The following is a 17,792-nucleotide window of genomic DNA, read 5'->3' on the forward strand; positions in this document are numbered from 1 at the left end:
GCACAACTGTCCGGTATGCATCTTATGTTGTCTAGAAAAATGTTTGTCTTTACCTTAAAGTCTTAAGTAGAAAGTAAAGATTATCTTACTGTATTGATCCCCAAACCATTAAGCATGTATATCACATCCTCTGTGGCCACATTTCCAGTAGCACCCTTTGCATAGGGACAGCCACCCAAACCTGCAACAGATGAATCCACTACAGCAACTCCCATCTGGAAAATAACAACACAAAAATGCATCACCATCACCAGGTATTATTTATAATTATTCATAAATAGCAGGCTACACATATTATTTGCCATAGATAAGACATATTTCTCCACAAATGGATGTGTTCCTCCAAAAAAAATCTTATAACAGCCTCAGTCCTGACATCTTTATAAGGTAAGACTCTTCAAACACAGGATGTGGAACAGAGAACTAACAGTCAATTACATGTGATTTTGGCAGATAAGATGATTGCTGTCTTATAGCCAGAGTTTTATGATTTCTCTCTCTTAAAATCTCTGTGTGATGTTTTTAAGTAGCCTGCATCTACTCCTGCAAAGGCTTACACACAACCAAACACAATCAATGCATTTATTCAAATGAGTAACTTTAACACATGTATAAGTCTTTTAAAGTTGGAAGTCTTAATATTAGCATCTGAACTATGTATTAACCAAAACATTTTGCGACATATATACTCTAAAATGTGTTTTATATTAATGGCTATGCTTCCACAAAGAATGCCAGTAGTGGCATTTTCTTTCCTCTGGTTTTATTTTCTTTCGTCTTTACTAGAGACAATGAAACCACCATGTTAATAATTCTGTGGACATTTTTCTTGTTCTTGTTTTAGAGGAAGACTACAAGGTATTTTCACCCAAGTTGAACACTGCAATGTAAGGAAGAATTACATTTTGACACATCTGTTAAAGAGTCTGAGTTCAAAACAACTGGAAATAAAAAGATTAAACAACTGTATCCTGGTGAGTCTGACCCTTTGTTTACAGTAGTCACAAGTCTAGAAGAAAGAACAGTTCCCGAAACAGTAAATTTCACACCCTAGCACAGTCTTGGAGCAGCTTTCAAAAGCCAAGTTGTTAAGCCGCTTCAAGTAACAGAATAGCTTGGGTATCACGGAAGGTCTCCATAGGTATAAGTTCTGATCAAAGTACAGTACTAAACTTTCTCATTTAAAGTAAGAATTGAGAAAACAGCCAATTGCCCTTAATTGATAATTTTCTGATATTATTTTCTTCCTACTTTATCTGATCTCTTTCTCTCTCCTGATCCTTTCTCAGCATATTCATGATAAAAAATTGTAGAAAAATTACCAACTATGCCCAACAGATAGTATTAAATTTCTTATGGGATAAGGCCTTCTCTGTGTGTTTGGTCAGGGAAGGAAAGAGACCGACCCTGTGATTTCCACTGTTTTGTTCAATGAGCTCTTACACTCTCTTCTTTCTGTGACTGGTTTTTAAGATAAAGCTGAAAGGGGGATGCATTTTTTTTTCTGTTACAATGTTAGGTATGTGATCCCAGACACTTGAGTCTCCCTTGTCAGAGAAAGCTCTTCAGCCTTGCCCTTGAAGATTAGGTGCCTTTGGAAGCATTCAAGTTCTACAGATAATGAGAGTCACGTAATGGTATTAAGCAGAGAGGTCAACAGGTCTTTAAAGACGCCAGCAACTCTCTACCTTATCCACACTAGAGTATCCCCTTCCCCTACGGCTAACCACCTAAAATTTATGCAGATGACTACCAGAAATTTAGAAGAAGTCAGACCGAATGAATTACGGCTCACTCACAACTCAAATTCAGGACAGGAGTTCTTAAGCACAGACAAGTTTTCACCCCAGCCCTGATTTGGGGTTCTGAGAGATTCAGAGGTTAAATCACTCCTGTTGCTTACATTTGCAAGTCAGTAAGACCAGCTTAGAGGTCTGACTGCACTGCAAGCTGGTTTCTCTTGCTCTCATTCATACAGGGATCTAACCATCCCCATAGGCTAGGAACCTGAGTTTCTCCTTCAAAGACAGAAATGCAACTATTTGGTAAGTCAGGCAAAAGACAGTGTTGCAGTTCCTAAATCCCCTTTCCCAATATACTCATCAGCCTCACTTTATATGTGGGTATTTTGGTTCTGAAATTAACTTCCCTAGGGTTTTGTTGCATTTACAGTTCTATCATTGACCTTACTGGCTCTTTGAAGTTCCAACAGTTCTAGAGTGTAAAACTAAAGAGTAATCCACTGAAGTGTTGTCCCAGGTCCTATTCTAAGACATGGAACATTATCTTGAGCTAGGTAGTTGCTCAAAGCCTTTAATAAGGACCTCAGAGGAGAAAAGGTACATAACTGTGACAGGTAAGACGTTACTGTTTCATATTGCTCTCACAATGAGACCTTCTGAGAAGAATATTGTATTTAAAAGTACGCTAATCTGTGAATTATGGAGTGAATCACCAAAGTACATGTTTCACATTTCAGTCACTTGTCACACACTTTGTTTGTGTAACCTGCTGGTCGGAAAATGTGTTATACAACACATCTGTGCCCAATACACAGAGGGTATGTGTTTAAAATAGCTTTCAACAGGAAATTCTGTTTCTTTTGCATTAACTGCTAAGATTCATACATTTACTCTAGAAATCATTGCTTCAACTCCAAAGTGGCAGCTGTCAGGCTTGCAAGTGTCCCTGCAGAAAGACACCAAAGGCCTCTTACTGGAAAGAACTAGGGCATGGTGAACGTCTGGGGAAGAGAAAAGGGAGACTAGCATGTAGATGTGTTGGTTTGATACAAGCATGCATCCTACTACCATGCCTGCTGTCTCAGTCTGATTTTAAGATTTCCATCAGAAATAATGACTTCTATCAGAAATGACTGTTTCAGAGATGAAAAGGTAGAAAAAAATGCCCTTCTTGGCGTTTCCCCCTAGCTGTCAGGTTATGTCATAACTTCTAGAGAATCCTTCTTGACATACTTATTTTCACTAACTCTTATGGGAGGATAAAAATTTTAGAAAAATAATGTGCTAACATACATCACAATTGTTAAACTCCTAGGAAGATCAACAGACTCAGGAACAGCTTCAGCATAAACAGTCACTTTCTAACTCTAGCAAATTATCTCATGAAACACTTGTCATTGTGCAAAAATGGGAAAAATATCAACTAAATTGATTTTGTTGACAAAGTGGCATCCAAAAACAGATGGAAAAGTATGTCAAAAGCTGAGGAGAACCTACTCCTGTGGGTTATCACCTATATTACTCTTAGTATTACGCTAGTGCTTCACAGAGCTTCAACTGCAAGAAACAAGAAACAATATACTCCTAACATTAAAAGAGCGTGTCTTCCTTTAAAGTTCTCTTTACAACCCTTCTGATAAGATGTCTGCTGCACTGTACTGCTATTTCAGCAGCAGGCTCAGCAGCACCCATCTGTTTTTGCATGAGCTACCTCCTTCAGTGACAGGCAAATATAACGTGCTTTCTGATTCATGTGCAGAATCACTGCAGTTCATCGCCCGTGTGGCCCTATTCGAAAAGTATTTAAATAATATGTACTGCAAGCTCCATTCTAACTGTGCTAAAAACAGATGTTGGAAAACATCCTTCAGCAGCACTACTAACTAATTTGAAGGTTAATATTACAGCCCAGCCCGTCCAAGCACAGAGTCTGATATAGCACCTAATAAATAATTTCTCTGCGAGTTTGAGCAGCTATGAAGACGTTTTGCTCTTGCAGCACTTGAAAGCATAAGGGGCTTTAAAAGAAAAGCTAAAAATTGACATAAAGTGTAAAATAAGGCCTCATCCTTCATCACATGCACAATATTTGTCAGGTTTTTAAAGGAGATAATGAGTTTCAAGCCTTTCAGCAAGCTGAGCTTGCAAAGCATTCACTGTCAATATGAGATCTTTACAAAGCCCACAGTCTCATTGTCACTTCCTGACAGGCACTAAATTGTGCTGAGATTCATGAGATGTTGCACCGCAGCTATTTCATAGGATACATCCAAGATGAGCACTCACTGAGCTGTTTACATATGGATATGTGTGTGGGTGAACAATGGCCTGGCTTCCAGGACCACTTAAATGCTCCAATCTTTAAACACTTGCAGAGGTTTGACAGTCACTAAATTCCTGATAGTGGTTCCTGAAGACCTTCCAAACTTTAGCTTTGGCTAGCTTCAGTTACTCTCTAGAGAAGGCAGAAGACTTTTTGTTCCTGTCCCATGTTAACTTCCAAATTCCCCAAAGATAGAGCAAGGAATTAAATTCATCACCTTTGTCAAACAGCCAGTTTTAACAGGAAACCATTATTGCTGATGAATAATAAATGCTTCATGTTTCTTGGTTTGCTTTTCTGCCTCCCCATAACTTCCTGTTGGGACAGTCAGTCTTCTTACTTACCTTCACTACTGATCTTTAAACCTGGCTTCATCTGACAGAAATGTTTCTGTAAAATAAACTTTGTCCCTTTCTTAAAAATGGCAAGGTCAGCATCAGTAACTCCAGGGATGCATAAACTATAAATCTGAAGCTATAAACCAAGTCTGTCATAAATTATTATTTTATTTTTTTTTTAAAAAAGTAACATTTTGAAACCATAATATATGTTGGATTTTTCTGGCTTTTATAACTTTTTATCAGTTGCATTTATCAAGTAACTAGGGGATCTAGGGAAGAACCAGGATCCCAGGTACACATAAAAAAGGTATCCCTATTAAACTGGAAAAGATTTGTTATCCCAGAAAGTTTACGGGCCACAGCACTGTGAAGTTCAGTACCACAGTGCCTTAAAGATAGGTGCATTTATACAAAACATCACTACATTATATAAGCATTTGTTTAAGGAAGAAGGAAGGGAGGAAGAAGTAAAAGGAGGACCTATGCATGTTGGGTCAAAGATTGTCCACAGAGAAGGCAGCACAAGCCTAATACTTCTGTTTAATACCGCAGCCCTGTCAGTGTGTAGCTGGCACAAGTGTGGTACTGTCATACTACTGTGTCTCTCTGGCATCAGTTACCCATCACTACTTAGTATGCCATCAGGGAAACTCCTCCTCTAGAGATCTAGATAACTACAGAAATATAAGTAACTACACCAATAACTCTTTGTAAGGTGGCTGTGCTCACAGAGACTCTTCTATGAGTTATATTCTCAAACTGTCTAAAATCAAGATTTGCCACCTCCTTTATTTCAATAAGATAAATGCATGTAAATAAATATTATTTTAGTTTTGGCAAAATTAGAAACATGCATTTCTACACACAGCAATAAAACAGAATGACACGTCCCTTTGTGGAAAACCCTGAAAGCTAACTTCATTTCTTTTCTGCTTCTTCTCTCCTCTCTTGCTAAAAATTAATATATCACAAAAGAAAACGATACTTTTCAGAGGAAACTCCGCCACTACTGACCACAGGGTGTCACTGTTACATTAAAATCTATAATTTCCCATTTCATTTATTTAGAAAATTGGTACATTCAGCCAAAAAAAAAAAAATCCTTTCCTCCTGAAACATATTGAGATGCAAGCAATTTGTGGGCAGACGTGCTGCATAAAATAGGTTAATACAGCATTCCTTTAACTTATTGCACACATCTTTTCATATTGCTACTGACACATTTATTATAAGCAAAGCTGGCAATGACATCTAGAGTTAAAGTTCCGTAACACTTCCCATCATAAGGCCATACTTTCAGTTGTTTATTACTTTGTCAGCCTTTAACTGCTGGATCTTATATTTTCCATGCCTTGTCTCTGCCTCAGGCTGGATTGTTTTGGAAAGTTTTAGTGAAAAATGGGGTTGGCCACTTCCGAGAACAAGTTTTGGGGAAGAAAAATGCTTTGTTATGCTAATATTCAATAATTCTAATTCGAACTTCTTGGAGACATTCTTACAGCTTTACACTCTCACATCTGGCACAGGAGTAGCACTGATTTTAAGCGCTCACACAGCCTGGGGTTAGGAAAGTTCCACCTCACTGTCAGGAACCTGGTCAGTCTGGTAACTAAAACGCCCAAGGGTCAAGCCAGCAGCAGTTGACAATGCTCCTTCCCTCAACCTCAGCAAAGAACTATGGAGCAATTTCTCTCTGAAACTAAGAAAATCTGTCTCTGGCCTGCAGTATATCACCTGCATGGGCAATCTCTCGCCTATTGGTGGAGCACTCAAGATCTGTGTTGTGGATCCAGATCTTCAGAGAATTTTCATGGATGTTTTGGGGGAATAAATGTCATTAAATGTACAAGAGATTGTTTTCCTGTTGATTTTTTTGAGATTTTGAAAAGCTTAGAAAGTCCTAATCAAAATCCTACACTGTAATAAAATTAAGATTGAGAAGCAGGAGTTCAGAAATCACTATTAGCATTGCCTTTGCGGGCATATTTTGCTTTCTTTTTGAGTATGTGTGCTCCTTTTTACTTACAAGTAACTATGGTTTGCTAATTCAGGACTGTACCTTATTAGAGCTACTCCCCTGCTAAGGATCACAAAACCTGCAGGGGGAGCAGGAGACACATTTTAAGGTCTTGAGACCCGTGAAGATGTGATGACCATCAGAGCACAGACCGACTTTCCATTCTCCCTGCCACCCCAAGCAACCCAGGGCGTTGCCAGATTTTCCAAGCCAGCTGCTGCTGATTTGAAGTAAGTAGTTATTGCCCCAGATGCTCTTCAGCAGAAGTCTCTGCTCTCAGATAAACCTCTGGTGGTTTCACAGTTTGTCTGCCTGCTATATGCTATGAATTAATCTGATTTAAAAATTTGGGATATTCAGTTTATAGATTCCAGTTCAGGCACAGTCAGGAGACCTGTTAAACATGTATAACAGAGAAGATAATTTGGGGATCAGGAAGGAAAGAGGAACTAGAGAGGAAAAGCTATGGGCAGCAATGGAGTGGGCAGGAGGAGAACTGTTTAGTCCACAGATACAACATTTATGACAGATTGTCTGTGCCCTATATGCAGCCACAAGGTTCTTCTCACATGCTACATCACAGTGCAAATTAACAAAAATAAACCTGAAAACATACTGAGGGCTTTGAATGGACAGGAAAGACAAAAGGTTTACTTAAATTGGTGGTAACGGATTGTTCAGGGAGAGGAAAATTTTGCTGAGACTAAAGGACTGTTGGGAACTGGTGACACTGAAGTTTTGATCAAGAAACAAAATCCACTCACTTTGCCAGGGATGTCTGACAGAGGATAAACTGAGTAGAGAAGTACCCATAAAAATAAGACAGTTGAATTATCATAATGCCTAAAATATGGAGCATCAGCTGAGAATGAGTTGAATGAAGACTGGAACCACAGATGAAAATGAATACACACTGCAGGGAATACACTGTGCATTACGATACTGAAAAAGGACAGAGTGCTGCTGTGGTGAATCAGAGAAAGGCACTGTTCTAATATTTGAAGTGGATGTGGCAATATTTGAAGTGGATATGGAATACAGGAATCCATCAATGAAAATGACGAATCTGACCTGAACATCACATCATCTGAAAAGGCTACTTTCTGCATACATTCAGGCATCATATAATGTAGTTCAACTATCTTAACTGCACCTTTTGTTCGTATCTATACCTTAGAAAGAAACTACAATTTTTTTCAATCTTTTTGTTAACTCCTGATTAACTCCTGTCAGCTCCCAACCCTTTTAGTTACTGGAAGATCAGTTTCTGTTGATTCACTCTGTGGCTTAAACTGGGTGGCCAAAAATATTCCTGGAGGTCCAATTTCCCTCAATTTGCATGATGCACTAAATGGCAGAGGACACTAGCTTGTACCAATGTAAGCAAGCAAAATAGGTGGGTGGCTAAAAACATTTTTAATAAAGTACATTTGTAGCAATAATAGTGTTTATAAGAAAGCTGGAAAAGCAGAGCAGAACTATTTCATTCCATGGCAGTATTATGGCATGTCAGCATCAGGGTATCTTAAGGAGTGAAATGGTAACAGCATTTAAAATCCCATCTGACTTTCATTCAGCCAGAGCCCTCACACAGCAGCACCTGACTCCCCTAGAGCCAGGAACATCACCCACCCACAAAACCCACTTTGTTTTGACTTTCATTCCCCACATTATCTCTGAAATCCCACCCACCTGCCACCCTGTCAGCAAAAACAGGGACCTCCCCACATCCCTGGGGCTCATCTCCAGATGTCCTCTGGAGTCCTACAGAAGTATCAGCTCCGTGTCTAAGGGCTGGTCACCTATACAGCGTGTGTGGTCTTCACAGTCTGAAACCACCACTGGCTCACTGGAGTAGAAGCTTGGGAAGCTCAGTGGACAAAAATTCATAAACCCATAGCAACACCTAAACAGAAGATCCTGCTGAAGCTAAAGTTTTTAGCTACTTCAGAAACACCAGGATGGTGGTGGGTTCTGTGCATGTTCCTTGAGAAGCCTAGACCCTCTCCAATTTCATCTTTACCCCTCCACTTTTCAACCAGATTTTATTGCACTTTGAATTTCCTTAGGCAACAGCAACACTTCAACTGCTTACAAGAATCTATTTCATGCAGGCCTAGATCTCTTGAAACTGCCCAGCCTTCCAGAGGTAAATTGGACTAATTCTTACTTTACTAAAATTATTATTCTCTGGGAGCTTGCTTGAGCAAAGGCATGAACTTCAAGATTGTATCATTATTATTAAAACCACTAAAATAGTTCTAACCTGCAGTTGGAATTCCCAGATTTGATGCCTCTTGTAGATCCCAGTGACAATCAATGAAATATAATTCCCCAATAAGCAGGCAGAAAGAAAAGGACCTCATTGTATCAGAGAACAAAAATCTGTTTTCATCTTTTTAACTGTTACTGTATTCATTTCACTGCTTTCAGAAGAAGCAACAGTTCTCTTAATTCCTAAGGCTACTTATTTTGTAAAAGAAGATACCTAATGGAAGTCACACATTTCTAACAGGGCACATGTGTTATAATGATGTAGTCTGCTACTTTGATCAAGAAAACCACTTTAACTTTCATCAAATGTATAAATGTATTATTTTATGCATTGTTTTACTTGTTCAGATTAATTCAAAATGTAATAAAAGAATGTTCAGAATTTTGAATTCTAATTTAGTTTTCCCTGGTATCATCCCCATATTGTGTTAATATACACAATAAATGTTTCATATTTACAATGCACAGTGTATGCTCATAGCAGTTACTTTTTAATGTGCTAGATAATTCTTCTTTCTTCTCATTTCTGATAATATATCTCATGGCAGAAATGAAGAATTGTACATTCTATCTCAAGTTGAATAAATGTGTATCTCCATCATTTGCTATCATTCCATATTAGATTTAAAGTTCAGGTCAAAAAGGATTAGTACAGTTAATGCTGTTAAATAAAAGACTGCACTTTTTATTCAGGAATAACTACTATTTTGAATCTCTCTTACTTCTATTTTCATAATCCCTTGAGTGAAACAATGCTTTATTCTGATTTCGTATGTAGGACATAAGGAAGTTTGGAGATTCTGCTCCCTAATATTCACTGACAAAATATATTCACCATAAAGAAAAGTAAATTGCCAAGATGTATGGTAAACTACCCATAGAAAAAAGTTCCTGGCATTTATTACATCATCTGGATTACACAGGTGCATATTCATCTTCTCCCATATTTGGAAAATAAGAACTGTATTCTCCATTCGAACGCTTTCAACTTATTTACAGCTAGACCTGGAGACTTAATATTTATCATCACAAAGTATAAAGCCAAATGTCCTTTTTCTTCAGGAGCACCAAAGATTAACAGATTAGAATGTTTTCCACATGTCCATTTTACTGTCAAGAGAATATTAAAGAAGTTTTCCAGCTTCCGCAGCTCAGCCAGATGTCAATGGATCCCACAGTGAAGCAAAATTGGCAGAGTAGCCTTCTCATGACCCCAGCATTGTTTTATCAAGGATCAGTTTAAAAGTATAAAGGGCCATTTCTTGCTGAGATCTGTAATGTTTTTCAGCCCTTTTCCCCTGCAATTACACAAAAGTGCTGACTTTGTTGAACTACTGATATGCAGTAGTATTCCTTATGACTTCTCTCACACTGTGCTGTAATTGCTGTTTGTGTTGGCACAAGAAAAGTACCATGTCTTGTTTCCACTGTACATTTCCGGACTTTGGTTTCAGTAACATCAGTGTAGGATATTGTACTGGGCATATGTTTTGTTGTGTAAACATTAACTGGTAATTTACCCTGTCAATCTCCACAGTATGGCCTCTAATTAGCAGAGGTTGAGGGGCTTCAGATGGACATTTTATAAAATATTTACAAAGCTATACTGCTGCTTTTTTCTTCATTGGTATCAGGGTTCTGAAAATCATTGCATGGAAAAAAATACACCACCACCAAAAAAAAAAAACAAACCATAAAGCAAAACCCAACAACGAAAACAAATGTATTCATTTTTGCACACCTCATTCTCTAGAGGAAGACCAGGTTCACAGTTAGTTAAGCAAATGTTACAGCAAAATTTCAGTACATGTTATGGTATAATAAACTATTAAATATTTGTGGGTTTTTTAATTTATTTATTTTTATTATTTCCTTCCACATCTTTTGCAACAAAAAACAGTAGGTTATTTCCACCAGTACATTTGTTTTTTTAATTTGTTCCCACTAAATAAACCCTGAATTTGCAAATAGCTATACACTTGCTTAATTTTATTCCAGATTCAGACAAATGTATTTAACAAATGGGACCAGTAAGGTCATGTTGGAAAATATAGCTTCTACTGCAAAGATTCAGAACCAAGGAGCGAGCTCCCTTTAAGAGCTCTGGAATATATGTTTTATTCATTCATCTATGTAATTTCAAGGAAGTAGAACTTTCCATTTTCTGCTACAATATGATGTCCTAAGTAGAAATCCAGGAAGGGATTAAACAGTTAATAACTACAGTAGAGTAGTGACCAAAGAGCATGTAATCAAATAGGGCATCTTTTTGGACACCGTGTGTCAGAGTGAGTCTTTATTTAACATAAAGTTTTCACCATGATTTTCATCATAATGCAGTAAACTATAAAAGAAAGTGTAACAGTTTCTCAGCTTCTACTATTCCATTATAACTGGATCAATTTGGTAATGTCCATTACATTACATTACAATACCTTATTACACTACAGTACCTCCAAAAGAATCTTGCCTTCCAAGGTGGGCAGTCACAAAATATAATACATTTTTTTTCCCCTTACGCTGCATAAAGTTCCTTTTTTATATATCAAAAAATAAAAAAAAGACAGTTGCAAATTGCTCATCTGAAACTTCTTCTAACAGTAAAGCCAGATCACTGCCTTTGTTTTAAAAAACATTCAACTTAGCACCTTCTCTTTTGCTGTAAATGCACATTATATTGCCTTGCTACTTGCTAAGTCTACTTTTACTCTGCTCATACAGTTTATTCTTAAGAGGAAAATATACATCAAATACTGTTACAGGCTGGTACAACTCTTACTGTGAGTAACATCTAACTATAGGGAATAAAGATCAGAGAAAAATCTTTTTATAATTGCTTACTTCCTGTATTTGAAAGGACTTTACATTAGGCAAATCACATTATTTGCCTCTGACAATCTGTCACTGTACAGTACTTGCACTACACAACAAAGGAGAAAAAAAATTAAATAAACAGGAAAATATGCAAGCTGGCAAAAATTAAGGAGTGTATCATTCATTTATCTCTACAATGATCAAAAAGGTTTTATTTTTGAAATCCTAGCTGTTTCGATTTGTACTGTAATATTTCAAAAGAAAAAAATAGATAAATGACAAATGAATTACTTCGGAAGACTGGTTCAGTGTTGCTTTTGGACAGCACAGAAAGAAAAGATGATTGTCATACTTTAAGTACTGCATCAGCTTTGGTTTCTGTCTTGACTGAAGAGTCATCTTCAACTTATTCCAGTTATGCAAGATGTTCACTTGCTCTCATACAACTACAAAGATCTACCCAACATACTCTGTTAGAGTGAACTCAGGAACTTCACTATGTCTGATGGTAGTACCTCTGCACTTTCTGCAATTTAATTTACCCTAGGAAACATCCCGACAGCTTGTTTAAAGCCACCTGACATGTCTCAACAATAGGAAGTAAATCTCCCTCCTTCATTGTTTGCTGGATCGTAACAAAATTGGTTCTGAGGAGCCATAAATATGCAAGAATGGCCAGAGGTTTAGTTCCACCCCCTCAGCACAGCTGTCTGTAGAGCTGCCCAAAAAGGAAGTAAGCATCATCCTGTAAACACTGCACTTCCCTACTGGAGACACTGGGATTTGGGACCCAGTTGCAGCTATTTCCCAGGACTGTTCCTGCCATGGCAAACTAGTCTGACCCTCGCCTGGGTCTAAAAGTCAGCTTCCATGCAATACCTTTTTTCCAGGCATAAACTAGAAAAACCATGCTAACAAAAAACATAAGGTCATGAAAAGAAACATCAGTCCCAAGTGGGAAGCACTGTTGCAATTCTGTCCTTACTTTACACTTACTGTTAAACTCAAAAATAATTACTTTAGGGAGAAAAGGGAGAGAGAGAGTCGTTTTGACAGTGTGGAAAAATACACATGCTTAAAAGCCATTTGTCTTCTTCTAACTGATGGATGCAGAGTCATAGCCTGATTAAAGTGCAATATGATTTTAGGGAGAATTTCTAAAAACAAGTAAAGCAACTCTTATAGAAATAATTTCTTTTTAGAATGCCATGAAAATATGTCCTTACATATGCTTAATATAATTGTATCCTAACCAAACTTTTAATTTTTTAGAATTGTTTTAAAATTATGTTGTACTATACGGTACTACTATCACTGCACCACATAGCTTTTCAGTGTACAGCATGTAAGCTCAAAACAAATAGAAAGTGAAAGGAATAAGGCTATACCAAAGTCAATCCAGAAAGAGACTAGCTGAAAACATAAAGCTAGGTACACAACTATTGGCATACTCAGATATTCTAAATTAGCAAAGATCTGAAAATAGATATCCTAGAATTACCATCATAAGGACATCTTAATCACAGGAACAAACAGGTAGTCTATTAACATGAACTAAGTGTTAATCTAGAATATATTTTAGATTACTATTTTTTAAAAACAGACATTACTTTTGTGGCATATTTAAATTAGAAATTTAATTTAAATTGGCATGATAGCTATATCAGCTGCAAAGATTGGCCAGCATCTTCCATATTCAGATCCTATGGTACACTGTGTTATAGCTTTGCCAATTTTTCATTAATCAAGCTGAAATCCTGTGGGACAGATATCTGCCCTGAACTGATTGCTTTGGAAAAATTTGGCCATAATAGTTCAGCTTTTCAAAACAAATGCGCTGCTTTTCTCATGGTAATTAATGATAGCCTCCTGAAGTGCTCATGACCCCATGCCTTGAACCAAGGACATGTAATCTGGGGAGTCCCACCTCAGCCGTACAGACAGACAGTGTACAGCTGCATCATGAAAACCTGCATCAGTAGGGCAGTGAAAATCCTCAGGGACTCCAGCAGCACTGAACACAGCCAAGGCTGACCAGAACCTCTGAAACCTCATCCATGGGGACAGCCTCCAAAAGCCACTAGGAATGACAGCAAAAACTTTTTTTTGTGCTGTTAATATAAAGAAATTTGCGCTCTCTTGTTGCTATGTATATCACCAGTAGACTAAACTGTGTTGGGGAAGACTCCCAAGTACTGGAAGTCAATCGTCCACTGTGTGTAACTCTTGCCACAGTCTCTGGAACAGCTTTGGCCTGGGACAGGTAGGGTTCCAACAAACAATTTCTGGCACATTTGGGGAACTAGCACCACATAGAAATCATTCATAGATGGCAGTGACCTTGTTTTGTAGGGTAAAAATGACCTCTATTACCTTGTTTTGTAGGGTAAGAATTTGATTTTATGGATGCAAGCTTTTTTCATACCAATTGGCCTCAGTGCCAGGGAAGCCCAGGCATGTTTAGTTTACATGCATAGATGTAGCCAGTTGACACTTCACTGGACCCAGGCAGCAGAAAGAAAGGTGACTGATTCAAATGGAGATATGACAAAAATAAATACAGCCTGGGAAACATCATGAAATTCAGTGGGGGAAAAAAATAAAGGAAAGATATAACTAGAATTGGAGAATATTTGAGAATGAGGAGGTAGTTCTAAGTCTATTCAGACATGTGGTCTGATGAGACAGAAATTGGTGAAGAATGTGGGAAGGATTCTAAGTGGGGAGAATGGGACTAGCTTGCTAGGATGAAGCAGATCTGGGATGAGCCAGTGGGTAGGATACTTGCGTGTGGAAATACCACTTCATTTGTTGTAGGTGTGCAAGAGGCAAGCAAGAGATCATAAAACCAAAAGGGACAGGTAATAACTGTGGAGAACTGGACTGGATTAGAGAGTGCCTATGTGATGCTGAATGAGGCACAAAAACAACCTTCAAGCCAAAGAAAAGTCTTTGTTTTCCAGTCATCTTGATAATCTAGATTTTCAGACAGTGAATCAAAAACTGTTGTAAAATAACAACTTCTGATATTTACAGACAGTCATCTTGTCAAACCTACAGCTTACATGTAGTCTCATGTGAAAATAAAAATAAACAAAGTACTACCTTTTTATGCATGCAATCCAGTTGAGGCACAACAGAAAAATGCATGGGGAATTTGACACCAGTGTGCCCTCACTATATTTTTATGCATGCTATAGCTCAGTGACTTCAGTTTTCTAGTGCTATATTTTCACAACTCCTAAAAGTACTAAATATTTATTTTGAATTGGGCTTAGCATTTTGAAAACTATTTTATACTAATTTGTTCTATAAACACCTGAAAACCTTTTTTGAAAAGCCTTCTTACATTTCCAGCATTTGGAAGTAATTTGTTTCTATTCCAAAAAAATGAATGTCTGTCTCTAACAGAAAGAGCTGGATTACTGCCCAGTCCACTTCAGAACTGGATGATGCTGACTCTTAGTCATTTAAATAGTCAAGTTAAACAAGACACAGTTGGGATGATAGAAGGAGGTCTGTAAAAAGACTATTGCTCTGGCTATGTGGACTTACAGCTAAAAAACAATGGAATATATATAGGAAAATAGTGAAAGAGGAGAAAATTAACATAAGTGCCAGGGAAAATATTATGATTAGGTGATGTAAGAACATGGTATCTGTTCATATCATTCTCCTTTCTTGCCAGTGAGCTGCCAGCAGTATATTTACTCCACTCAGGCACTGAGGGAGACAAAGAATGGGAGAGAAAAAAAAAAAAAAAAAAAAGGAATTACAAAGGAGAACAAAGGAGAGAGAAGAAGACAACAGCCTGACCAAAGTACTGTCCTCAGATGAGCCTATAATCTGCTGGTTAATTATCTAAATTATATCCTGTGCTACCTTGTATAAGCCTTGTTTGCAATCACAGTTTTCCAAACCTGTAATCAACTGGCAAAAGGTGAAATAAGACAGAACTCTCTACTCATATTCTATGAATTCTAATTTCTTTCAATTTTACAAACTATAGTTCTAGATATGATAACTAACGAATGATGCAGAACAGCATCCAATGAAGAGCTAAGCATCATTTATAATAAGTCATCTGAATCTGATTATTTTTATATGCATAGAAGTGCACTCACAACAGGAGAAAGATGCCCAGTAATGTAATAAATACTAGAGTGCCTACAGAATGGCCTTAATGGTTCTGGATTTAATGATACAGAAAATTACCAATGAAGCTGACACTGGAACATACCACCAACACTGAAGAATGAAACGTGCAATTGAACATCACTTACAGCATGGGAAACTCAGAAGTGAAAGCATTCAGGAGGTGATTAAGAAAGCTACAATAAAACAGCATTCCAAGAAAAAAAGTGTAAGTAGGCCAGCACAGAAAAAGAGGAAAGAGCATAAAGCATTTGGGCCAAACACATTACTTCTATAAATCCACAGCTTCAGTGCTATTAGTACAGAAATTATCTTTGGATTTAAGATAGAAAATTGCTAAAACCACTTTAGAATTTATTTCTCTAGTTGCTACAGTGATTTCTCCATTCATATTCCATTTAGATCTAGAGTGATAAATCTATATGAGCTTGCAGAGACATACAAAGACACACATGGATTTGCATGAGAAATTCAGGATTTAAGAATGTTTTAAAAGACAGTTGAGGCTTGATTTTAAGCCAAAGGGAAGTTGCGTCTACTGCTCCAAGTTACCACTAGTGAGAGAATTTGGAGACGAGGATAATCTACAACTGATGAAGGATCTCTTTTTCTGATCAGTATCCTGAAACAGAGAGAGTTGAGGTTTGTTGGTTCAGTAACTAGGGTTGAAAGCTTCTGAAATTCAATCATCATATTAGAAGCAGCTAGAAGAATGAAGATTTCTATTATTTGTTAATTGTTTATAATATACTAAGATTATTTTTTTCTTAAGACCATACAGGCTACCTGTTGGTATATTAATGTAAATACTTCTTTGTCTTAGCAGCTCTGGCTGCCATTTCAGTATATAATAAAATATGTTATTCCCTTTCCTATCCTAAAAAGTGTGAAAACTAAAAATTTCAAAAACTAAAAATCATGAAACAAAGTCCACTGTTCAAACGTTTTTTTTCCTAGCAATAGTGTAACAGTTGTAATATTAGCAATGAGGAATTTATTTAACTATCAGGCTATCAAGTTTTTCTGAAGCACAGAGAGAAAGATCAGAAACATTCAGCCCTTCAGAAACTGCATACTATGCACATCCTGTGAGAAACAGCAGAAAGCAATAAAAACAGGGTTGCTCCTTCTTTTGTACTGATCTGAGAAAAGAGCAGGAGTGGTATTGTCTGTTCATTTTCTTTCTTTCTTTTTTATTTTGTTGAAATTACAGGCAATAATATAAAACCAGTACTTATGAAAATGGCCAAAAAAGAGAAAGAACAGAGAAAATACTGGAAAACATCTCTCAGATTTTCAGTATGAATGCTTATGTTTTCATTTTTTTCCCATATGTAGGTCTGATTTATTCATTTCTGCAGTATGCTTTTTCACTTACAGAAGTAACTAGCTGACTGCTTATAGTAGTAATATTATTTTATATAACACAAGTGTTTTTCTACTTTTCTAAAGTGCGTACCCCCTCTTTGAGTTTTCTTAATAGAAACTTTGCAATCTGGTACTTTTTCACAGTTCACCTGCCATTTTCCCCCAACTTACCTGCTTTAAAATATAGTCTTACTCAATTCTGTTTTCATTCTTGAAGAGTTTTTCACTCTTTTCTTTTTTAATGCAATGTATTTCTTCAGCTTAAACATCTAAACTTTTTAATTGCTAGCTTTACTGATGTTTTATGTTGTTTCTATGAGGAAAAATGAATGAAAGGAAACAGAAATAAAAACGCGAATTGATGTTTGCTGAAGAATTTTTTTGTCATTATTAATGGCTTTCTTAGTTTACTGACAAATAATTCAAAAGTATCATTTATACTTTAAACCCAGAAAAGTAACCCTGATGAGTGCTCTGAACAAACTAGCTCCTAGAGAAATACAAAAGCTCTACAAAGACCTGTTTTTTAAAGGACAAGCATGTTGTAACAAATAATCTTTTACCTTACCTAAAACTAGCATATTCATATACTCATAGTTTTGGTCCCAAACTTATGTCTTTCGCATGTTTTAGAGTATTAGACAGATTTACACTTAAAAAAATGTGCTAGCTATCCTTTTTCTCACACTGGAAGTCTAAAATTTCTAAATCTAAATCTAAAAAGTTTAATTTCTATACATTAGACTGATTGCCCTTAA

General features: G+C 36.9%; 2 protein-coding genes across 8 annotated transcripts in view; one reads left to right on the plus strand and one right to left on the minus strand.

The window, feature by feature from the left end:
* GFRAL (GDNF family receptor alpha like) overlaps positions 1–17,341 on the plus strand; it is a 57,835-nt gene extending 40,494 nt beyond the window's left edge. For all 5 annotated transcript variants that reach the window (XM_083827699.1, XM_083827705.1, XM_083827703.1 and 2 more), the window contains one exon: positions 845–17,341. In XM_083827699.1, the coding sequence (XP_083683825.1) occupies positions 845–1,001 (157 nt within the window). In that variant the 3' untranslated portion in view covers positions 1,002–17,341. The remainder of the gene's footprint in view (positions 1–844) is intronic.
* Positions 1–17,792, minus strand: part of HMGCLL1 (3-hydroxy-3-methylglutaryl-CoA lyase like 1) — an 81,961-nt gene that overhangs the window by 5,560 nt on the left and 58,609 nt on the right. For all 3 annotated transcript variants that reach the window (XM_083827711.1, XM_083827710.1, XM_083827709.1), the window contains one exon: positions 90–215. In XM_083827711.1, coding sequence (XP_083683837.1) covers positions 90–215 — 126 coding nt within the window. The remainder of the gene's footprint in view (positions 1–89; positions 216–17,792) is intronic.

This window comes from Anser anser (genome assembly GCF_964211835.1).
Source record: "Anser anser genome assembly, chromosome: 3".
NCBI lineage: Eukaryota > Metazoa > Chordata > Aves > Anseriformes > Anatidae > Anser > Anser anser.